The sequence below is a fragment of the Eulemur rufifrons genome, chromosome 6 (genome assembly GCF_041146395.1).
Source record: "Eulemur rufifrons isolate Redbay chromosome 6, OSU_ERuf_1, whole genome shotgun sequence".
Classification (NCBI taxonomy): domain Eukaryota; kingdom Metazoa; phylum Chordata; class Mammalia; order Primates; family Lemuridae; genus Eulemur; species Eulemur rufifrons.
Window position 1 is genome coordinate 1,184,403 of NC_090988.1, and position 24,985 is coordinate 1,209,387.

Below are 24,985 nucleotides of genomic sequence, written 5' to 3' on the forward strand. Positions count from 1 at the left end.
CTCAAGATCCATTTTGAGGATCGGTAAATAATAGTAATAATAATAATAACATCTCTTGGCTGCATCTTATATGGCAGGCTCTGTTCTAAGAGTTTTGGAGATTATCTCAGTTAATACTACAACCCACAAGGTACACGTTAGGCACATTCCTGATGAGAAACAGGCACACAGAGGTTAAGTAAACACCCAGGGTTACATAGAAAGCAACTGGTAACAGTCTCATGGAGTCATTAACTCCTTGGGGACTTAGTGAGAAGGATAATGACGGTGCATGGCGTGGGCCCACCCAGTTCTGAGACTGCGAGAGGAAGGTAATGTCCATTTGGATCCTCTCACGGAACAGAAGTCTGTTTGAGAGCTGAAAACGACCCCTGAGTAAGGAGATACTGTCGGCCTGCTGCGAAGCACCAGGGCCTCCTGGAACTAAAGCCAACTGAAACGGAATGAGCACGTGAGAGGGTGAGCACCCGTCTCACGTGCAAGATTAGATCTACCCAGCCCGCTACACGGTACCACCGCCGACCGGTCAGAACCAGTCAGAGATGCTATCCTGGTCCTGGCAAGGCTGCCCTTGGCAGGCGTGTGGATAAGTCTGAGAATCAACTGCTAATCTTTTTCCAGTTCCAATTAGGTTACTAGCCTTGAGACATCTTTATTACCCAATTACCTTTTCTTTTCCTGCCCGGTACCTGAAGAGGTAGCCTTGAAAGAGTTTTGCTGGGAAAATATGTGAAGCAATCAGGATCCCAACAATGCCCTGCTGTTCCACAACTGAGCACCATCCCCACACGCCAGCGCCCACCATTCTGAAGCACTGCAGTGCCCCCAAGGACTCTGTCCCTTCCTTCTGCCTGCAACACCCTTCCCACCGTCACCTGGCACATTTCCATTCAGCCACTAACGCCAACATAGGCGACCCCTCTTCCCGGAAGCCCTCCCTTCTCCACACTGATTCTGAGCCCTGTAAATCCTTCCGCTGTTGCTCTGATCACTCTGTGCAATAATAATACCAGTTTGTAGGTCTTTTTCCCCCACTTGACTAAGTACCTTCTTATAACTCTATTTTTCAATGGACAGGGTCATGCCTTGTTTCTGCATCTCTGTTGCCTGACAAAAGCAAGTGCTCAACGAATTACTGCAAAAGTGAACTGAAAGCCTAGCACTCTAGTCTCCTAAACAGACCTGAATTTGGTCGGCCTGAATGTTCTCTGAGGTCAAACTGCTGAGTTTCTTCCATTTTGGTTTACAGGGCATTGACAGCCGTCGATAACCAGCCCACAGCTGCGCCAGGAGCACAGTGGCTGGTGAAAAACAAGTGACGTCAGAGGCGAAGGCACATGCGTCGTCCCACGGGTGTCGGGCGGTGCTGGCAGGGAAGGCTGGCTGTCAATTCCTTAATCATCTGACTCACGAAAAGATTGCTGATAACCAATTTAAACAATGCTTCTGCTACTCAAGAGACATCGATTTCCATGCCGATGATTGACGAGGAAAGAGGTGCGTGGTGGAACTTGCACAGAAAGCAGTGAAGGGACTTGCCCAGAATCAGCCAGGGAGAGGCAGGCATGGGAACACAGCCCAGCGCTTCTCAATCCCCCGCCAGGTTCTAAATACCAATCCCCCAGAAGGTCTCCACTGTTAAGTTTCATGTGTGTCTTAGCACTGCAGAGTTCTTGGAATGACTATCTATTTAACTAAATCCATTCATCCTCCAATCTCTACTTCTCCCTGCAATCCTCTCCACCACCTCTCCTCTGAACTCTGATGAACTTATAAATCTATAATAAACAACCAGCACTTAATTATAATGTGCTCCCTAGCTGCTTCCTGGGCCTTGTTTCTCTACAGATCAGAAATTCCCTGAAGGTAGGGGTTATATTTTATTTCATTCCTTCCTATAGTGCCTAGGAAAAGGCATGGTTCACAGGAGATGCTGAATACACGTTTGTCGATTCATGCAACATCCGTGTGTTTGTACACGCAACTGGCATCGCCGCCCTCCTGCGCGAGCACTTCAGGGCCAGGCTGCCTCCATTTGAAAGCCCTTCCATTTCAGGGCCAGGTGCCCCCAGTAGAAATTATGAGATTTGCCCAAGAATTCGTTTTTGGGACCATAATCATAGCTGCTTGTTGGCTTTTTTCCTCATTTTCCCCATTAATATTCACTGGCAATTTATTTATTTTGTTTTTTCCTCTCATTGCTAGCAGATGGAAAGGAATAGCAAGAACTGAAGGTTTAAGAACAAAATTAGTGGAGGAGACCACAAGACTGAGAAAATATCTATCGACTTTTTTCCCCTGAAAAATGGGGTGGGGGACAACTTAGTTATTTGATTATTGTGAAAAACATATTCCAGCCCTTGAAATACCAGGAAATATGGCCTGTGACCAGATGGGTTAGCAAATTAGAATGTCACTAGGAAGGATGAAATGCCTGATCCATACAACAGGACAAAGAGCCGGTGAGATTCAGTGAGGCTGTAAGGGACCCATGTCAGATGACACAGTGGCACCTGGTCGGTAGAGAACAGAGCAGGCCTTCTGCCCTCATCACCACCCCTTCACCTTTCTCTGGGCTTTAACCTTGTCTCTGTGGTTTACGAAACTGAGAAATGAAATACTCAACTACTTTGGAAAATCTGGATTTAACAGTACTTTTAAGAAAAAAAAAAAAAGCAAAAAGATAAATGATAATGAAGTTGAGTTCTTCAAAACATAGAGATGTCTATTCCAATAAGTACCCTTAAAAATCAAAGATAAAGTGTTCATTAGCCAGGCACTAGAGCGGCATTACAGAAACGGTGGTCGTTACGTCAGGCACCTCAGAATAACCTGGGTGTTGTTACTGTGCACATTCCCAGCCGTGTCTCAGATTTCTGCGATCAGAATCCTGGGAGGGGGCCCAGAGTCCCACATCTAATCTGCTGCCCGGGGGACTCTGATGCCCACCAAAGTTTGAGGATCACTGCATTGGAGGACCGAGAGCTGAAAGAACAGATGTGTTCTCTCCATCATTATAAACAAAGAGTACTGACTTCTATTCTTAGCTTGTGGTAGGAGGGGGAAGGAAGTTCTTTGAAAAGGCTAGCCGGCAGGGTTAAAACTAGCAACTAAGAGGCTTGTGGGCTTTCTTTTTCTTGATTTCTAAGGAAATTGTGAAAAGGAATATCCCTCTGGTTAGGAAATCCAGGTCAAGAGGAATAGCTCACCCTACAGTCAAACAGCCTCCCTCCCCGCCAGCAGCTTAGAAGTCCTTCCCATCCGCAACCCAGACCGCCGCATGGTCCTGCCTACCCCACCAAAGTGCCTATCACATTCTGAACTCCAGCCCTGCAGTAGGAATCCTTCCATCAGGATGGGCGTTCGGTTGGACTCTCTCCTTTCTTACCATTTTCTTCCACTTCATCCTGCGATTCTGATACCAAGTCTTCACCTGCAGCTGAGTGAGTCCCAGGGACTGGGCCAAGTCCAACCTGGAAGGCACAAGAACAAAGGAAGGATGAGGAAACGGGGAGGGGCAGTAGGGATGGGGTCCTGCTGACGAGCTCCAGCACTTGCCACCAAAGCTCCGACCTCCCGCTTCATACTCCAGTCCTTCCCCAAAGGGCTCTTCTTTCCTCCCAAGGATCCTACGGAGGAAGCTCTGGGAAGCTGAGAAACAGAAGCCCACGCCCAGGGATGCCTGGGCCTGGCCCCACCCTGGAAACACCCACTGTCTGCAATGGGCCTGAGAAGGACGGCTGCGCCTTCATCACACAGTCCTTGTCCTGACCCCACAGGGTCTTCACTCGGATCCCCCACAAATGAGGACTCTGAACCGAAGTCCAAGCAGGAAACGGAAGGTACAGCTGTCCGTTCCTCATGGGCGCCCCACTCACCACTGCAGACCCCGTGCCAGTCCCTGCCTGCAGGCCAGCCCCCACTCCACGGCCCGTCTGCTCTGCACCCTCCACCCAGACGGCCCCACAGTCTCCACAGTTCTGAAACCACTTCGCACGTGTTATTTCTGCCTCTCAGCAGCAAGAGCAGGGCATGTCTCCCACTTCTTTCATATCCACGAAAGTGCCTATCACACTCTTTAAGTCCAGAAGCAGGGCTCCAAATACCTTTTGATGGATTGATTCATTCCTTGTAGCGGCCCCAAACTGTTACAATGGTTAAAATGTTATGATCAATTAAATGTTACAAAGATTCTGAAGGAAACTTTAAATCCATAGCCCTCTTGCCTTCTATTCTACCTAATCGTGGTTCTGCACTTCTCAGTAGCCATCTGAAAAGTCCTAAAAGTCAAAGCCAGTCCTGGGAAGTGTGCAGTCGAGGAAAGCCCAAAAACACAGCCCCTGCTTCCTGAGCCCCACAGTGTCCCAGGCTGCACACTGGCCCCTAGCATGTGCTTGCTGTCTCATCTATTCTTTTCACAACACTCTGAAGTAGGTATAATTATTCCCATTTTACAGGGAAATGATTCAAGGCTTAGACAGATGAGACTCTATCAGCACTATGGCCAAATCCTGCCTGCTCCCTGGTTTTGTAAATATAGTTTTACTGAAACATAGAGATGCTCATTCGTTTACATATTATCCATGGCTGCCTCTGTGCTACAACATCAGAATTGAGTATTTGTGACAGATAATACTGCTCACAAAGCCTAAAATATTTACTATCTGACCCTGTCCTGAAAAACTTTGCTGACCCTAGGTAGAGGATCCTAGAGCAAGAGGTAGAGGCAGGATCCAAATCCACTTCTGTCTGACTTGTACACCACGTGCTGTATTGGGGCTCACCCCCACGCACAATATATTTGTATAAGTTGGGCCTGCTAAAGAGAAACACAGGGATGCTACAGCCCACGGAGCAGCAAACAACCTGAGTGGAGCAAATGGAATGAGAAAGGGAAGTCTGTAGCCAGGCTTCCAACCTCAGTTCTCGAGCCTATGACATTGACCCAATGGGTAAGAACCCCAGGCCTACCTAAGCAACTGGAAGGACGATCTCCTTAAGCCAACATTAGCTGCCTACCTGAAGCTCCAACCCTACTCAATGAAGCAGTGTGAACTTTCAACGCAGCAATTTGGGACGATCACCTTTGATAGAACTTGGGCGGTGACCCCCCTTTTCTGAAGGTGCCCAAGTTTCTGAAGTTTGCCGTTTGTGGCTCTAAGGCCCACAAGTTCATACAAGCCTGTGCAGCCAAACAGACTGAGCCGTGGGGTCTCAGGTGCATGTTCTCAGCTGCAGCTCTCTCTGCCTGAGTAGATCTAACCATCAGGGAGACCAACAGGTAGCAGCCCTGAAGGTTCCAGGTGCTGACTCTTGGCACCCCCTGGTGCAGCTGCCTGGTCCCCCTGCTCAGACCAGAGTGCACAATTTAAATTCCCAGTAATAAGCAGTCTTCCTTCAGAGACTGTGGAACTTGTCTTAAATCTGCATTTACATATATCTGGTTGTCCCTGCAGATGGCTACTGGAAGCTGGCAGTTTTATTGAAAGTTACTAACAGGCTAAAGCCAACAAATTCCCAGCACCAACAGCGCTTAGCTCTTCCCAGGAAGGAGGCACTGCTTCCCGAGCCATCATTCACTAAGGACCAAGCACGCAGGGGCCACCCCACAGACTTCTGGTCTCACAGGCCTCCCTGGAGACCGGTCCTCCGTGGGCTCTGCAGGGCCTTCCCAAGCCCAGTTCACCTGAGGCCATCAGGTGCATTAGTCAATGGAAGGTTCAGTTCACAGCTCTGCTGCTGCGTTAGCAAGTGGTGTTAGCTCACTTGGGAAAAATGCAGCCCTGACTCACTCTGGCTACAGAAACACACTTCACTGTCATCAGCTTTCTCTCATTACCTGCCACCGTTACAAATTCTCACTTCCCTGCATATATGCTTAAGTGGGCTCACCTAGGAAACTGGAGAAACAAACAGAGAGCAGGAGGGCGAGAGCCGTGGGAGGAGGCCGTGCTCATGGCCCTGGTCACGTAGGGAGGTGAGGATCATCTGAGCGGGCGGGTTAAGGCAGCAGCTTCAGTGCCAGCCAGATGGTGTCCTCCCCAGGCAAAGGAATCAATCCTGTGCAGGTCACCTGAGAGATGCCTGGGCAGGTAACAGGAAGCCCCAGGAGGTTTATCAAGAACTAACATTTCTGTAAAAACATCCTCTGACTTCCAGAAAATAAGCCTAAAATTTTACTCATGTGTGCAAAAGCCCTTTCAACAAGCTACCACGCACGCAACTCATAAACAATGGTGCCCACTCCCCCGGCTGCACAAGTCCATGAGGCTCTCGATTACGTGCTGGGGGCATCAAAACACCCATTTAATACCTGGAGAGCCCGTCTGTTAACACCTGATTCACAGACCTGTCTCCACTGTCTGCCCCAAGGCACCCAAAATGCACAGGTCCAAAACAGGACTCATCCTGTCCCCCCCAGACCCGTGCTGTCCTCTGCTTCTCACTTCAGTTAATGGTATCCCTGCTTACCTGGAGGCCCAGTCAGGAACCGCAGAACTCTCAGCTCCCTTCCTGCTTCCTCCCCCGACTTGACTCTGTCCCTTCTCTCCTCACAATTGTTCTCCCATCTGCTCTCGCCTGTCTATTCCCACCATCACCCCTAATTCAAGTCTTCAGTGACTATCCCTGGATTCTGTCCTAACTGGCTTGCCTGCTCCATCTTTTGTCTCTCGGATCCATCACTTATGGCATCTCTGCAGAGACGATTCTAAAAGGGCAGTCTGGTCATGTCACCCCCGGCTCCTAAAGGCTGCTGACTGCCTGAACCACCAGGCCGCGTTCTCAGCCAGGCACGCGAGAGCCTTCCGGCCTTTCAGCCTCATCCCCACCTGACCCATTCGCACCTTAAGCTGCAGATGTCCCAGCCATTTGCAGTTCCCTCCACATGCCCAGCAAGACAGGCTTCTTTCTGTGCCTCGGTGCGGGGTGCCCTGTCCTTCCTGGAATCAAATCTCTTCTTAAATGTTTCCTACTCTGAGAAGCCTTCCCTCACCCCGTCTGACACATCTGTTCCTACGGCACCACACGAGCACCAGGACCGGGCTCACCGTACCGTAGGTAGTTGTTATTCCTGCCCACGACCTCCTCCACAGCCACCTTTGGGACGTGCCATCCCTGCCCCAGTGCCCGGCACCCAGAAGACCCTCAGATAACAGCGATGGTGCCTGGTGCACCAAATCTGTAGCCAAATTCCCTCTCGGCCAGTGATTTGCAGACTCCTCTCTCACTTAAACGTTTATCAAAGAGCTACTAAAACGCTTAAGGAATTCATTTGTGTTTCCTTCCCTTTCTCTTTGACAGGACTGGGGTCAACCCTGATATGGACAGGCCAGGGGGCAAAAGGAGTGGAGGCTGTCGGCGCAGCCACAGGCAGGCTGTCGCGGCCGTGTGGGACGAGGGCCGGATTCTGTCCAATCAGGGTTGAGACAACTTGAGCCAAGGAGTGGATTCCTGCCATGCCTCCCGGAAGCAGTCGTCTGTGGCGCCCCAGCCCACGCTCAGAGAAAAGGAGTCTCCCCTTCTCAAGGGCCTTCGCCGCAGAGTCCCCTCCGTGCATGCTCACCTGTCTGGGGTGGACAAGTACTTCTGCTTCTGGAATTTCTTCTCCAGGCCCATGAGCTGCAGCTCAGTGAATATGGTGCGGCTCCGGCGGGGCTTCTTCTGCCGCGGCGCGGGCTGCTCCGTCTCCGACTCGCTGCTGGCCAAGGCCTCGCCGCCCGGGGCCTCGGCCGACACCGCCTCGGCCACCGGGACTGCGCGGCAGGACAACGCCTGGGCGATCCCCGGGCCGGCAGGGACCAGGTGGGAGATAACCGCGGGCTGTCGGGTGATCACCGAGAGGAGAGGGTAGGCCCGAAGGGAAGGGGAGCCTGGAAAACAAACAGGGAGGGAGGTCACCGTCACCGTCACCGTCACGCAAGGAGCAGCGGGGAAGGAGGCTGGGAGCCCTCGGAGGGCCACGTGCTGAGACCCCTGTGGCTGGCAGGGCCCCCTGCTCCTGAGGAGCTACAAACGGAGGCAGGGGAAGAGAAAGCGGCAACTCGAGACCTGCGACTTCAGGGCTGGCAGGCAACACGGAGATCTGCTTGTGAGACCTTCCAGCGGCCAAGAGGTTCCTGCAAGTCCTCCAGTTTTAATTGAACCTTTCCCCCCTCTCTCCCTTCTGAACCCCTAAATTCTTGGTCAGTGGGCCCAAGCAGATAAAAAGAAGTGGTCAGAAAAAGCTAGAAACACTTATTTCAGAAATCCAACCTAGATTTCCTGAGAACTACCCGTGGTCTTTATCAAAAGACATGCTTGTAACTATGAATTCCTCCTGAGAGGTCTCATGTTCCTTGAATCACAGCATTTTTCAGAGCTGGCAGGATGCTTTAGGATTATTTAATTCAACTCCCTCACTTCAGAGATGAAGAATAGTCCCAGAAAGGTTCAGTGACTTGCCTGAGATCACACAGCAAGGAAAAGGCAGATTCAGGAAGCCAAACCAAGTTCTTCCGGCTGGACCGCCAGGGCTCTTATCACCACATCTCTAATCACACGGACTCATCACTTAGAAGAAGGGACCGGTAGATTCTAATTCCCATGGAAACTCAGGTCAGCTATGACTGGTGCCCACAGCACTGTGTTAGGGAGGATTCTCAGGCTGGGTCAGAGCCTGGCTGACCAAAGGGCACCGATGCTGAGGTTGGTTAACAGTGTCTGCCATGGACACGCACAGGGGCAGGCTACGGTGGCATCTGTACTAGTTACATGCCACTCCTGCTGCAGGAATTTCAAGGCAAGAGTACTTCCCCATCCAACAATCTGTTAAGCCTTTGAAGTTCCAGTAAAGACCTCTTTCCTTTCATTATTCAATAAGCACCAGGTTTAAAATGTCTCAATCATTACCTATGTAAATCATTTCATCTCTCAGTTGTCACCTGTACAGTGAGTAAGAACAGCTGATCTCAAAGAATCCTTCAAACTCTAATATACTGATGCCACAAAGTCCCTCTCGTCCCACCATTCGGTATCTCATGGCAATGGAGAAGACTCAAGCCTGCCCTGTGGGGCTCCGTCCAGCCTGACAAGGGGCTACTGGGCAAGGCAGGCATCTGAGCCGAACCCCCTGACATCACGGAAGCACCAGGCACGACACGTGTTCTCGCTCTTTTCTCCAGGTTGGCATTTCTCTTCGTATTCCTTCCCATGCCTCTGCTTTGGACCCCAGTCACAAGTTATTAAAACCAATAACTTCTCTTGTTCTTTGAGTATATTTCCAGCAAGGCCCAAGGGAAACCACAGAGCTGTTAAATAACAATAAATCACCAAGTGCTACGACTTCCATTACTCTCCTGCCAACTCTAACACTTGAGGTTTTGTGTTGCGGATTCTTTTTAAGGAAAAAAAAAAATCATCTGCGAATGATATCTTATAGCAAGAAAATGAGAATGCCTGGGCTCGTGGATTGGATCTCCCAGCATGCATGATGAAATGATACTTCTTGAGAAAGAATCTGAAAACTTCTTAAACAGGCCTAAGATGTTTCTCATCTCAAATCACTTGACTCCTTTAATTCTGCCATTTCTTTCAAAAGAGACTACCTTTCTTTAGCAGGCTAATTTATAACCTAGAAACTTAGGAGCTTATCAGTATAGGAAATGACTAGTTACCTAACTGTAAGAAAGGCTTTTTTATCACCTTTCTCTTTTGTAAGAGGGTTAAACATTTTTTCCCCTAACACTAAATAATATTTGAAAGTGTGGTAATGTATCTAGCATTGGCAAGGATATGGGGAAACAGTCACTCATATATTGTTGGGGGGTTTGTAAAACAGTATAATCTTTTAGACGAACAAACTAAGCAGTATCTACCAAGTTACTAACAGAGAATGCTGCAAGCTGGGGTCTATGTGTACAGAGATTTACGTACAAGTTTATTCACTGCAGTCTTGTCATAATAGTGAAAAGGGGGAAAGAACCCACATATCTACCCATAAGAAAGTCCACCTATCATATGGACTACAATGTAACCATTAACAAACTATCTCAGGCCAGCAGGGTGGCTCACGCCTGTAATCCTAACACTGCAGGGGGCCAAGGCGGGAGGATCGCTTGAGGTCAGGCATTGAAGACCAGCCTCCGCAAGAGTAAGACACATCTACAAAAAAAGTAGAAACATTAGGCAGGCACAGTGGCACGCACCTGTAGTCCCAGCCACTCGGGAGGCTGCGGCGGGAGGCTCGCTTGAGACCAGGAGTTTGAGGTTGCAGCGAGCTGTGACGATGACGCCACTGCACTCTACCCGGGGTGATGGAGTGAGACTTTGTCCCCCCAAAAACTTTTTTAAATAACTCTTTCTATAAACTGATATAGATAGATGAACAGAGATATCTATATTATATATATGAATTAATATTGTTAATATGAGAAAATATCTAAAATATAAAGAGAGAAAAGTATGATATAAAATAGTTTGCATTATCATAAAAAAAATCTCTGTGTGTTGTCTGCATTTATGAATGCATTTTTTAAAAGTCCAGAAAGCTAGTTACCAAACTATTAACAGTGATAACCTCCAGGGAAAGGGTGGGAGTAGAATAGGATGAAAAGGAAAACATGGGTATTCATCTAATCCTGTTCTCAATCCTGCCATAAATATTCACTGAGTATCTGCCACAGGCTACCCTCTGCTCTGGAGGCTGGGGATACAGCAATGAGTACTACAAAGCCCACCTTCCAGGAGCTCACAGTTCAGTAGGGGAGGCAGGCAGCAAACAAATAAACAAACAAATATATAATACAATGCCAGGTAGCAATGAATCCTCTATTCACAACACAGGGGAACATGGGGCGGTGGGGAGGAGGGCAGGCATCTCAGGGAAGGCGACCCTTCAGCACGTGAGCACCTCCCCACACAGGAGAGCCTTGAGAAGGCACAGGGCCCAGCGGGCAGCAGGTGCAGAGCCCTAGAGGGGGAAGCAGTGTGGGTTCAGGAACAGCAAAAGGGCAGAGTGAGCAAGGGGACAGGCCACAGGACAGTAAAATTTAGAGAGACCTGCTGGAGCCACATTATGCAGGGTCTTGTAGGCCAAGGCAACTCATTTGCATTTTATTCAGAATGTGATCAAAAGCCATGGGCGAGAAGTGGGCTGGGGAAGGACACGATCAGACAGACGTCTTCAAGGGACCCTGTGGCTCCGGGTAGAGGTCGGGCTGCAGGGGCAGTTGTGGGAGCAAAGAAACCCGTGAGCAGGCAAGGCCGAGTTCTAGACCAGACAGGCAGCAGCTGTGGCAATGAGGGTGTCAGACTCGGTACATTTTACGGTTAGGGTTGAAAGGACTTTGTGCAAGGACTGAATGTCAGGTCTGAGAGAGAGAGGGAGCGCCAGGTAATGCCTGGATTTTTTTTTATTATTATTTCATCTTATTATTATGGGGGATACAGAATTTCAGGTTACATACGTTGCCCATGTACCACCTGTCCCCCCAAGTCAGAGCTCCAGGCGTGTCTGTTCCCCAGACAGTGCGCGTTGCACCCATCATGTAGGTATATATCCCTCCCTTCCCCACCCCCCCTTCCCCGAGTCAGCACCTTCAAGCGTTACCATTCCCCAGACGGTGCACAATGCACTCATCATGTAGGCATACACCCATCCCCTCCCCCCACCTCAGTCTGATATCCGATTGGTGTCGTTCCCAGGTGTGTATTTAGGTGATGATCAGGGAAACCAATTTTCTGGTGAGTCCATGTGATGCTTGTTTTTCCATTCTTGGGATACTTCACTTAATATAATGGGTTCCAACTCTCTCCAGGAGAACCATAGAGATGTCGTATCTTCATTATTTCTTATAGCTGAGTAATGCCTGGATTTTTGATCTTAGCAACTGAAGGATGGATGGAAGGACTGTACCCCTCACTAAGATGGGAAAAGATTGGGGAAACAGCAGCACTGGGTGAGAAAGCCAAGATTTTCGTGTCAGACAAGTTGCATGCCTCTTAACAAGAGGCAGCTGGATAAACCCGTCTGGAGTGCAGGGAAGAGGCTGGGCTGGAGACACGACTTTGACTCATGGGAGTGCATGTGGTATTTTGAGCCACGGGATTGCATGAGATCACCAAGGGAGTGAGTGGAATAAAGAAATAAGGAAATCCAAGGATGGAGCCCCGGGGCACACCAGCCTCTGAGGTCACAAAGAGGAAAAGGAGCCAGCCAAAAAGACTGAGAAGCAGGGACAGAGAGGCAGTAGGAAAAACCAGCATGCCATGGCATCCCAATACCTAGATGATACTTCTGTATTATTTACATTTTGCACATGCAAGTATTATTTTTGTAATTAAAAAAAGTAAAGTTAGACTAAATGAGCTTTAAAGTTTCCTTCTCATTCTAAAGTTTTAACATATGTTCAATTTGTTAAAAAAGTATGATCATTTGACCCCTGTACCCATGAGTAGTTAAAATTTCTCCTAGAAAGCTAGGCAAAGAAAATAAATCTAGAATCCCAGAAATGGAGTATAAAATATGTGTAGTTTAATGCACTTCTAGTAAAACACACATTGTGGGTGTCCCCTTGGGCAAAGAGGACTCTCTGCCTTCTCAGAATCAAAGGGTCTAAGGAATTTTCTCCCTTTATGTTAGAATATGTTTGAGTTCTCATGTTAGTAGAATCCTATTCATTCTTTTAAAATAAACACCACTTAACATGGAGAAATAATAGCCTTTTGAACAAGTGGTGCTAGAGCACTTGGACATTTATATGCAAAAAAATTGAACCTTGACCTCAGGCATTATTTTTCGAAATCACTCAAGATGGATCATAGACCCCAATGGAAACACAAATCTATACAATTTTTCAAAGGAAACATAGGAGAAAATCTTTGTGACTTTGGGTTAGGCAGAGAATTCTTAGCTATGACACTGAAAACATGAAGGGTGAAAGAAAAAAGTAAAAAAAAAAAAAAACTGGCCTTCATCAAAATTAACAATTTTTTTTCTCTGCAAAAAATAATATTAAGAAAATGAAAAGACAAGCTGCACACTGGGAGAAAATATTTGCAAATCTCACACCTGACAAATGACTTGTATATATAAAGAACTCACAAAGTTCAAAAATTAAAAAATAACCTCATAAAAAATAAGCAGAGGTTTCGAAAAGACACTTCTCCAAAGAGGATACATAGATGGCAAATAAGCACAGGAAAAGATGCTTAAGATGATTATAAGGGAAACTCAAATTAAAGCCACCATGATATACCACTACACGTCTCCCAGAATAGTCTAAACGTTTTTATAAACTGAAAACATCAAGTGTCAGCAAGCATGGAGTGCAACTGGAACTCTCCTACATTGCAGGTGGGAATGCGAAATGGTCCAGCCTCTTTGGAAAGAGTTAGCAGTTTCTTATAAAGTTAAACAAATGGTCACCATATGACCCAGCAAATACCTAGGTATTAACCCAAGTGAAAAGAAAACACAAAAACCTATAAGCAAATATTTATAGTAATTACCAAAAACTGGAAACAATCCAAATGTCCCTCGACTGGGGATGGATAAACAAACCGTGGTACAAACATACAATGAAATACTACTCAGCAACAAAAGGGAAAAAACTATTGCTAAACACATCATGGATGGACCTCAAATGATTACACTAAGTGAAAGAAGCCAGACTCAAAAGGCTATACGATTCCATTCATATGACATAAAAGGAGAGGCATCACTAGGGATGGAGAGCAGATTACTGGAGGTTAAGGACAGTACAAGGGATGGAGAGCAGATTACTGGAGGTTAAGGACAGTACAAGGGATGGAGAGCAGATTACTGGAGGTTAAGGGCATTAAAGGGACAGTACAAGAGCAAGTACAAGAATCTTGTCCCAGTGTTCAGATGCAAATTCAGTGACAAGAGCACTGGCTGGGACGGTGGGGGTGGGGGGTGATGGAAGAGGAGGCACTGAGACTGCTTTCTATCTGAAAGCAGTTATACACTTTTTGCATTTATCAAAACTCATCCTTACACCAAAATAGTAAATTTTTACTGAATACAAATTTCAAATAAATTTTATAAGAAATAAAAAACAGTTACAAGCATTTGTCACAAAAGAAATTTGTAAAGATTCAGAATCACATAAAGTAGAAGACTACCCTTACCACTTTCAACCCCTAAATCTTAGAGGTAAACTTACAGAATTGTTGCTACATCCATACAAACACACATATGACCCAAGTCTAGTAATGTGTGTTAATCTATTGAAAATATATAGTTACAAGATGTTTATTTTGTAAAATATAAATAGGTCACATTATTTTTTCTAAATTGATAGCCAACAACCCTAACACCATATATTGACTAGTCTGGTGACTTAAAATGCCAGGTTTAAGACATAATAAATTCCCAAAGAAATGAAGTTTGGAGTTTACTATAAATAAATTTTTGCTCATCAGAATTCTGGAAGTCTGCTGAGGAATTTTTATCACCAGGATTCTGAAAATCTCCTGCTCTCTAGAAAAGCAGCCAAACTGGGAAAAGAACTACCCTTCCCAAGGGCTGCCCTCTGCGGAGTGGTCACAAATCGGGAACACGCTGTGTGAGGGGAGGAGGAAAGTTAGGAAACCACATGGACCAGAGGAAGGGGGGCACATTGTTAGAGGCTGCTGTGAGTCTGCCCCTTTGGGAGTGTGAAGGCTATTTAGAGAGGATTTCTGGAAAACATTTTAGGGGGTATCTTGCATAAAATCCATTAATATACTCCTCGAGAAAAACTAAAATGAAGGTCTTCCTGTTCAAGGCTTCTCCAGTCAGATTTCTGTTGTGCATGTACTGGACCATACGGGGTCCTAGAAATAGTTGGGTAATCTTATGTATACATGGTTCTGTTTCTGGACTCGTCTGTTCTACTGAACTAATATATGATCCTATTATAGGACCATTCCATTTTAATTATTGTGGGTTTTTAGGGAGTTTTGTTATCTGGTAGAACAAGTCTCTCTCTTTATTCTTTTTACAGAATTTTCTCGACTATTGTCATTGGTTTATTTTTCTAGTTGAACTTTAGAATCAACTTGTCAGGCTCTAAGAAAAGCAAGCCCCACTAAAAACTTGATTAGAGTTACACTAACCTGAAAGATTAATTTATGGAAAGATGTTTCTACCGATGATCCTGTCCTCTGGTAGACTGAAAAGCAATCGCCGGTTATTTAAAAACGGCTTTTGGAGATTTATGCGATTTGGTTCCATAAAGCTTAAGCCAAAGGAAAACCTTCATTAGAAAAAAATAAATAAATAACTTCTGATGGATGACAGTGATTTAAGGCAACATCCTGATCACCAAAGTCTGTAGTTTCGAGAATCTTGTCCCAGTGTTCAGATGCAAATTCGGTGACAAAACCGTACTGTCCCCTCACCAGCTGAGGGCAGCCTCCTGAAGTTGGAGGTGCACACACAAAGCCACGTGTGATGCTGAGAAACGTTCGGGCTCTTAGGAGGACCACCACTGCAAATAACTAGAATTGCAGCGGGGCACTGTCTTGAGTTCCTGGTATCCGATACGTCTCTGAGGCACAGAAGGAACGGGCACGGCTGGAATGGGAGTCAGTGGTAAGTGCCACAAATCACTGAATCTCCTGGAAGGCAAACCCATGGGGAGCAGAAAAGTGAGACAAAATATACTTTAGCCAGCTGCTGGCTGTCTTTTCTTGTTTTAATATATGACCTGACTTCCAACCAAACAGCATCGGCCTGGAGCTTTAATCTCACAAAGTGTTCATGTACTACCACTTCGTACTCCTGCAAAAGGACTGTGAGATAGTCCAGCCATAAATCTATATTTTGGCTAAAAATCAAATTTAGATTTTAAGAATAGGGCAACATTATAAATTAATGCATACACAAGGGGCACTGTGGTTACTGAGAAGGCAGATAATGTATAACCCTAAGTATGTCTTTCTCTTTTCCTGAGAATTATCACTATGTGAAACCGTGGACTGAAGACAGCTGCCCTCCACCCTGGATCATTTACATACACTTGTGAAATTCAAGCACATTATCTGCTACTGAAAGGGAGTGACGACTGCAATAAACCAAAGACACTGTTCAAACAAACACATTTTTAGTTGACAAAAGGAGTGTAAACATGACCGCACTGGATGCATTTTCTAATAGTTGTTTTTCTTCGACCAATCCCCTTAACCAATGTTTCCCTATAGGATGGATTTCACATAACTGTCTGTGTCATATACCTAGAAATACTTCCCTGCAAATGTTTGGCCTTTTTCAGACTCTGTTTTTGGATTTAAAAACCCGAATATACTCACGGCTGGCTACACTGAGGGGCACCCAGGGAGTCTGGGGAGACGTGGACATCTGGTGGGCTACACAGAGTCCTTCAGACACGCTGATGCTGGAAGCTGTCTGCAAACTCATGTGTGTGAACATGCTTGGGCCAGGCATGCACCCAGGCCAGGGCTGCTGACTCCTGGCTCGTCTCCTCAACGTAAGTTCTCCTTCACGGCAGAAGCCAGACCTCTCCAGCTATGGCTGTACTTGACCCTCAGAGCAGGAACCCAAAGAGTCGTTTCTGTTCATACACACCTCCTGAGGGCTTCTCATCCATTCCTCCAACATACCAGTCCCCAAATTGACTCCCCACACCCACATTTCCGGTTGACACAAGCAAGGGCCAAAGGTCTGAGTGGATACGAATCTCTAAGCTGCCTGCTTGAATGATTTATGTTCCAGGAATGTGTGACCTATATATGCACAGAAAGCTCTGCAGGCACGCAAGCAACACACACAAAGACTTGGGTACAGACGTGTTCAGGTAACCTGAAAAGGGGACTCCACAGAACAACTGGGTCGCTATAGCTGAGTTTCCTAAGAAAAAAATCATCAAATCACCCATACCAAATTACTCCCCTGGGCTCCCATTCCTACCAACTGGCTGGAAATTTGGGGTAGTAGAAAGACTAGGATCTCTACCCCTCACAGAGTGACCTTGAGCAGGTTACCAAAACTTTCTTAGGTTCAGTGTCTTCATCTATACAGTCAGTGCTCCCTCCTAGATTATTGCTGTGAGGATTAAATGCACTGATGATGTGACGTGCCCAAGGGGCACTCAATCGCTATCAGTTCCCTTGCTTTCCCTCCCTTCACTTAGTTTCGAGATGCTCTGTGATGGAGCCAAATTAAAGTGGACGAATTTTCTTATCAAGGAAGCAGACCTACTTGTGAAGTATGTATATGTATCTTCTTATCCTCTGTGTATTCACATGCAAAGCAAGATTTAGCAACAGCAGAGTTTCTCTTGGCGCAGTGGAGGCGGCCCAATGCCCTTGCCGCCTTTGACCGAGACTGGTAAGAGAGGTATGAGCAGGCAGTGGAAGGGCTAACCTGGCCAGGCACTTCATAAAACTACCAAGACTCCAGAAATAGTTACTTTGGTTTTGCAGACCTGTAAAAAAAAATTCACAGAACAGCTCTAGAGTTCCAAGGCACAGCCCTTCTCAAGGTTAGTAAAAAGCAAGTAAGGATGGAGTTGGGGGGCACGAGATAGAACCAAAGTCAATTTCTAAACACTGCAGGAAAAACAGGCTAAAATTACTTTGCCCTGACTGAGGCGGAGAGCGAGCTGCAGAGACTCAGTGGTAACCGACATGAAAGTTCAGGACTGTGTGTCCACGGGGTAATCTGCAAGCAGGGCAGAGAGGGGACAGTGGGAGGAAGGAAATACAAAGAGACGCTGAGCTGCCTTTTAACTTTGTGATACACCAAGTTTCTAGCCCAGCAAGAGTGAATGAAACAGACCCACTCCCTACAGCTTCTAGCTTTAAGTGACAGAAGAAGAGAGAAAATGTTTTAGGGGGCCAACTCAAAGGCTGACAAAATGTCTTGGCCGTTAACAACCTCATTTATAAAAGGAGGGGGAGCATTTTGATCAGTTAAGTGTGAATGAATTAGAAACATGGAATAAATTTATTCCAAAATTCATGCGAGATTGCCATGATGTAGACTCTGGAATAGAGTCTAGTAAAATAAAAACTTAAGAAGGTTATAAACATTTAAAAATAAAAGGTAGAGAGGTAGAGTGGGGAGAAAACACTGAGGGGATTTCAAAGAATGAAGAAAGCCTGGAACGTGAGCAGAAGATATCAGAGCAATACAGGTAGACTGACCGCATTGTGCCATCTTTTCAGATTCTTTATTTTGCAAAGAGAGAAGCTCAGTCTTATCACACTCAACCTGCAGCGTCATCAGCACTGTAGATGCCCACAAAATCACCGGGCTGCTCTGGGAGCTAAGTGAGATCAATTAAGCTAGACCAGCAGGAAGGTTTCTGGACTTTCCCCTGCTGCCTAACGTGGTCGTCCACCCACCCTGCAGCCTCCACCACTCCTCATCCCCCTCAGCCAAGGAACACACGGCAGTGGCATGGTCTTTCTCCTCCTAGCCAAGCTGTTTCTATATACACCCACACCTGCTTTCATCCATACATCATAAGCACTCACTGACGGAAAGCTGCCCAGAGCAGCTGCCGTTTAGTACAAAGACAGAATTGATCACTGCTACCTTCGTGCATTCACACATTTTGTTTGTGTCCTTATTCTAATTCAAACCTTCAGTTAAGTGTTAAGTTGTTTACTCCTCTGTTTTTCAGGAGATTGCAAACTTCTTTGGGACAAAATAAAAAAAAAATGCATCTTCTTAGCACTTAACTCAATGCTTTATTGAACTGATTTTTACCTGGAATGAGTGGACTAGGGCTGGAGATGTGGGTCTGACCCCTATGGTCTGTATGGCCTTGGTCAGGGCATATTTTGAAGCTTCTGTGTTCTCTTCTATAAAATGGCAACAATAGTACTTCTCCATAAGCTTCTTGGACAGTAACACTGGACAATGAGTATGAAAAACAATGACGAACTATTCCAAAAAAAAGGCACTTTTTCAAACACCCAATTTAGCAGACCCAACTAATATTCCATATTTTAGAGATGCCTGTATTCACTAGGAAGTCACAACACTGCTTTCTTGTGCTGACTTAATCCATCCTTTTGCCTCATACCTTGTGCTCAACAATTTCTAGCTCAGGTCCTGGCACTCCCAGAGGCAGAGTCTGCTCAAATTTTACCAGGAGGAATCCTCTAGTCCACTTCCATCGTTGGAGAACTCTACTAAACAGCTACTCAGCTCTGTGCTAACTGGCAGAGACACGAAGAGAAGCCACTCCTGATCTCTGCCCTCAAGAAGCTAACTATCTAAAGTAAAAGTGAAACAGGGGAACAAGGAAGCATGCAGCCCATGCTGAGCGGTATGGGAACCGCAGGAATACAGGGCAGACCGCTGGGTTCTAAAACGTGCCACGCCTGGCAGTGAGGTGAGCTGTGAGAGGGGGCGGCCCTGGCTCATAGGGGTGAAGGAAGGAGTGGACTCCAGAGGCTGTCAAGGACCCAACAGGACCTGGGAGACACCTGCCTGGGCTGGGGAGAAGGGGCAGACACACGGAGGAGCAGGAAGACTCAGGACCCTCGAGGTGACTGCCAGATGTGGACCACCATCGAGAAAAAACTGAAGTCTGCAGGGTGGGAATGTGTGGGAGAAAAGATGAAGCTTACAGCTTGAGGTGACAATCAGACACCCGAAATCAGGCATAGTCACAAACTGGGGCTCCCCAGTAGGGCTCTGAGATGGACGTGTAGATTTTACACAGAACCAGAGTGGAAGGGTTGAAGGTAGAATGCATCCCCTGAGGAAGGCGTAGAACTACAGAGGAGGAAGGCCTGGGCCTTGGGGTACGTCTCCACCCACAGGGCTGTGAAAGGAAATACGACAGAACCAACAGAGGAGATGGACATTGCAGCCCAAGAGCCGCACAAGCAAAGGAGCACAGGGGCAATGAAAGTGGCCAGAGAGAATTCTGAGAAAGACAAACTTTCAGCAAGGTGACTCACTAATGAATCTTTTGACGTAAGTTTTGAAACTTTCTCTCCGCCTCTAACACTTCCAGGCCTCTATTCATGATTTAGGAATGTCCACCAGGCAGGCTCAGAAGATGTGCATAATCAGGGCACTGGGAAAGTGTCTAGAAAAAGCCAGTTACCAGGAGGGGACGGGTAAAAACCTACCTATCAGGTACAATGAACACCATCTGGGTGATGGGCACACTAGTAGCCCTGACTTAAGCATTATATTAAAATAAAAGGTAATCATGTAATAAAAACATTTGTACCCCCTTAAAATTTTGAAATAAAAATAAAGAAAAAAGAAAATAAATTTAAAAGCCACTTACCTTTCCGCAAGTGGCCCCATGGGTCCACAGGCAAGCTTCTGATTACCCAGAAAGAGAATACATCTGTCAAACTCAGAACATCTTCTGTCAAAATATAATTTTAAAAACCTAATCTGATTTCATTCTTCTCCCTACACAATTCTAATCCTGGTTCAAATATCTTTATGGCTTGCCTGAGTTGCAAAGAATTAGAAACAAAGCAAGATAAAAGAGAATAAAATTCAATTCCGTTCAATGAATGATGGAATACCTAGTGTAGCTACTGTGCCAAGAACTGAGGATAAAACAATACACAAGACAGACCAGATCCTTGCCCGGCTATGGTTTAGCCGGGAGGGCAGACAATTTAAAAAGTAGTAGTGCAGGGTGCTATAAAGCAGGAGGATCTATTCTAACCAAATACAGGCTGTCAGCATTCCCCTGAAAGAGTGGCATTTGACTGAGATTCTAAGGATGAGGTTAGCTAAGATTCCAATCTGAGACAAACAGTGAACACTAAAAAGGAACAGGTCAAAGTGGGAGATCTGTCAGCATAAAAAAGTATGCAAATTTGTCAAATTCAGTCCCCAGAAAAGGTGCAAAACCAAAAAACCCAGAAGATTTAAAAAGCACAGGCCTCTGCGATGTGCACCTAACTGAAGAACACTTAAAGAACTTCTGAGGGTGAAATTGGTTCCACTGAATGAGGAAAAGTGGGGAGAACTCCATGCTGGAACACAAAGGCAAACCATCAAACCGGAGCACCGTCAGCAAACCAGCATCCGGGAAGGCCCCAAAACACAGTCGATGATTGCATTTCCCACCGCGACCATGACTGGCATGTCCAGCAGCTTGTCGGCATCACGCAGACAGCCACATGATTCTATGGAACCCCGTTTGTTTTCTCTTCCTAGCATCCCATTATTTTCGTATAAAAATGTGCCCTTAAATATTATACAGCTAATGTGCTCAGGGGACATAAAATTATGTTGCAAAAAGGACTCAAACTTTGAAGGAATCTACCCCATTGAAATGAGGAGGAAAGAGAAGCTCTGTGCTCGATGGAGTAATCTCGTTAGATGGAATGAAACAGTTCCTTCTCTTTCTCTTACTCAAGCTGTTAAGATCAAATGGCAGCCAGTGTGTCCCCAAATAGTCATGGGAACGTTTTACATCAGACATCAATACTGACTGATGTTTGAGTCTCGCTCTTGAAGGTACCCCCATAATAAGGGGTAACAGTCTCCCTGTCCCAGGGAACGGAGCTGAGGATCAGGGCAGAGCAGTGGCCCTCTCCCATCTGGCTGAGTTTATTTCATTACCCCAAACTCAGCAAAGGACCGGCAGAGGCAGGAGTGCCGTAATGCCCTTTAAGGTAAAAGTAAAGACATTACACAGATGTGTTCTTAGAATACTGTAAAAGCCTCCAGAAATAGCTTCAAGCAGCCCAACCATGCCAAAATCTCAGTGGAGCCACCCATTCCCATTGTTTACATGTTTAGGCCTATAATGAAGTTATTAGAGTCAAGTTCAAGTTGTCACTTTTCTAAGGTTGTAATTAAATATAAACCAATGGTGACCACGTCTTAGCCACTCACTCACCAATTAGGGCTTCTGGCTGGTCAGAGTTCAAAGGGGAAATGATCGGCCCCAACACATTGACTCCCGGTATTTTTGACTCCACTCTTTCTTAATATTCTAAACTAGCAAGGAGCTATACAAGCCTCAGTTTGAACATTCTCTGGGCATGACAGGCAAAGATAATCGGTTGGAAACACTAAGCCATCTCATTTCTCCTGAGAGATTGAGAAAGTTTCCGTAGGAAGAGGTTTTCTTGCCAAACTTTTCCTTCCCAAGCACCGTTCCTCCTCCTTCTCCACAGACTAAACATTTGCAAGTCTTTCTTAACCTCAGCTCCCGCCTCCACCCCTAACCACACTCTACTCCCTCCACAGCCACCTCTGAGTGTCAGGGCTGGATAAGCAATCTAGGACCCAGATACCAGCAAGACCCCCCAACACTGTGCAATGAAATGGCAAAACTCAAGAGTCACAGTGTGTGAAGATTTAAAAAGCACATTCAGACTTAGTCTATGTACCAGCCCCAGCCCTGAAGACACCTGCAGACCAAATGCGAAGGCCTTGCATTTCAGTTGCCCACAGGAGACAGGAGATGTCTGAAGAAATCCACATCTCTGAAATTCGGTGAGTCTTTCTGGTAATGGACTCTGAGAAATCTAAGAAGGGAGCTAAAAGCCTGGTCACAGCAGATCCAAGCATGAGAAGCCACGGGAAACAGTACCGTCTGGAAGATATGGAAATTAGTGGGACTCAAGCCACCAATTTACCCCAGAAATGACTAGGGTCATCTACTGCTTCAGATACGACTTAAAATGGGATGTGGGCATGTTTTCTTCAGGAGGAAGGGAACAAAGGAAGGTTGGGGGAAAGGGAGAGGAGTTTATTAAATCAAGTCTGGACAAATGTCTTGTCTAAATATATTTTGTACAATGAAGGCTACATCGATTCTTCAGCTTACAACTCTTCAGCTTACAACTCTTCAAACAATTGAGTCCTAGGAGGAAGCCAAAAGTTTCTAGGACCTGATGCTCTGTGACCCGGGAAATGGTTTGCAAGCACCTGGTCCTTCTTGGGGAGAAAGGAGAGATGCTGAAGGAAACAGATGTGTTTAATCGACGACTTACAACCAATGGGCTCAGCAGAGCGAGGCTTCCTGCTGACCTGAACGCTCCAAGCAGCTGTAGGAAAGAAGGTTGGCTGCCTGGAGTAGTCCTGTAAGAGCATGTCCCGGGACGTCGTCATGCAGGCTTCGCTGAAAAAATAAGATAAGGCTTTCCCTGATGATTCTGAGGCCAAAAGGGGAAAAGAGCCATGAGGAGAACAACTGGCCAGGCTGAGCCCACATGGTGAAGTCATGGAAAACACCAGAGAGTCTGTCTTATTAGGCAATACAAGCACACTCAGAACTTGTCATTATCATTAATAACACTATCAAAACAGGTATTAAGAGCATAATTATAGGGCCTACCACAGGGAGTGAACTGAGAAAGTCACAAAGCACCAAAACCACTCTTGCTCAGAAAGTTCATATAATGCGGGCGAGGGAGGGAATCCTGTAATTTTTAAATTAAAATAAAAGATTTAAGATTAAATAAAAATGAGATAAATTAAAATTAAAATTTAGTAGTATTAAATAAAGGTAGAAATGAGCAATATTGCACTTCTTACCATGACTTAAAAAAAAATGAGATGCTTAATGCCTCAAGCCAAAAAGAACAATGAGGCTATTCATCCATTAATTACTATCTCATTATTTGGGAGCTTTGTTGACAGCACTATTGTTCACTTTAATTATTTTTGGCCTAAACTCTTTAGCCCTTATGAAAATCATTAGCAATAATGTATTTGGATTTCTCACACCTAGCTCATGCAGTAGCTTCACATACCTTTGCCACTAGTCACCATCAAGGCACAAGGTCTTTCTCAAGTGAACACGTGACTACAATCAACAGAGCTATAAACAGGCTCTGATTCACTCCCTGCTTCTCCCATTGCTGTCATTTGCATGTCATGCTATGTATGATTTAAAGACATGAGTTAGGTATAAATACAGCATTATGGAAGCCTAGGGAAAAGATTTATGGAAGTTTCTCATCCAAGACTTGCAGAACATCTCGTTCAGTGGAGAAAGGCCTCAAGTTGTTAAAGAAATATCTGCACCCAACCTAGCAGCTATAATTAATACTGAAGAAAAGGCAGGGGAATGAGAAATAAGTTTATTGGCATGCTGAGCAACATTGCCAGAGTCTGACATTAGAATCAAAGACTGTACTTATGTAATTCCTTTATCTCAAAGGCTCTCAGATCAGCCGTACAAAATAGCTTAGTCACAGGGCCTACATTAAATTACATCCAGCACTGAACTGAATCAAAGGTCATACAATCCTTACAAGCCTAGAACTAATGTAGCTAGAACTTAAACCATTTCAGAAAAATCACCGTTTGCCTTTTTGAGTCTCTGAAGAATATGCATTCTCAACTCCAATCCCTTCCTTCCGACAATGTCAGAACGTTCCAACCGGCATCAGACGTCAATAACCCGAGACGCGCCCGTTCCCACACACCCGCAGTTACGGCGTCGCCACACAAACGCAGCTCCTCGGGGACTGAAAGTGCTACTTGCTGAGCAACACTTCATCGTGTCCATGTTATTCTCAGTGGTATCTACTCTCTGCGATTTTTTAGACACTCTAAACATGGAGTGTCACCACGACACCAACAGACAGACTGTGACATCTGTGTATTCCAGACCTATTTCAAGCCTAAGAATGTCCTTGGAAAGAATCTTGTTATACTTCGGGCTTGTCTATACTGTGGCTGCACAGTGCATACTGCGAAGGGAACTCGGTTTCAATGGCCCGGGATCTAAAGAGGCTCTGGACTGGGCACACGAGGCACAGCAGAGGACAGAGGCATCCAACGGACGTCTGTGCGCAGCACTGCGCGTCGGTCCCGAGGCTTCTCAATCCCGGAGGACACGCGTCTTCGCCCCGCCTGCCAGCACAGCACCAGGGATTCTTCTCCAGAGAAACCAAAGGGCCTACTGGCACTGGTGTGTTTAGGGGTCCCCAGCTAAACAGCTTGCTGCCTACCCGGGTACCCTGCCTGGATACCCACACACATTCACTCGTGTACACACACCCCCTCCCACGCAGTCGCAGAGAC

General features: G+C 46.0%; 1 protein-coding gene across 1 annotated transcript in view; it reads right to left on the reverse strand.

Annotated features, from left to right (window-relative positions):
- The window catches only part of BARX2 (BARX homeobox 2), a 62,068-nt gene that overhangs the window by 4,006 nt on the left and 33,077 nt on the right, over positions 1-24,985 (reverse strand). The window contains exons 2-3 of the mRNA XM_069468628.1: positions 7,565-7,871; positions 3,389-3,473 (exon numbers count right to left, since the gene is read on the reverse strand). Of these exons, the coding sequence (XP_069324729.1) occupies positions 3,389-3,473; positions 7,565-7,871 (392 nt within the window). The remainder of the gene's footprint in view (positions 1-3,388; positions 3,474-7,564; positions 7,872-24,985) is intronic.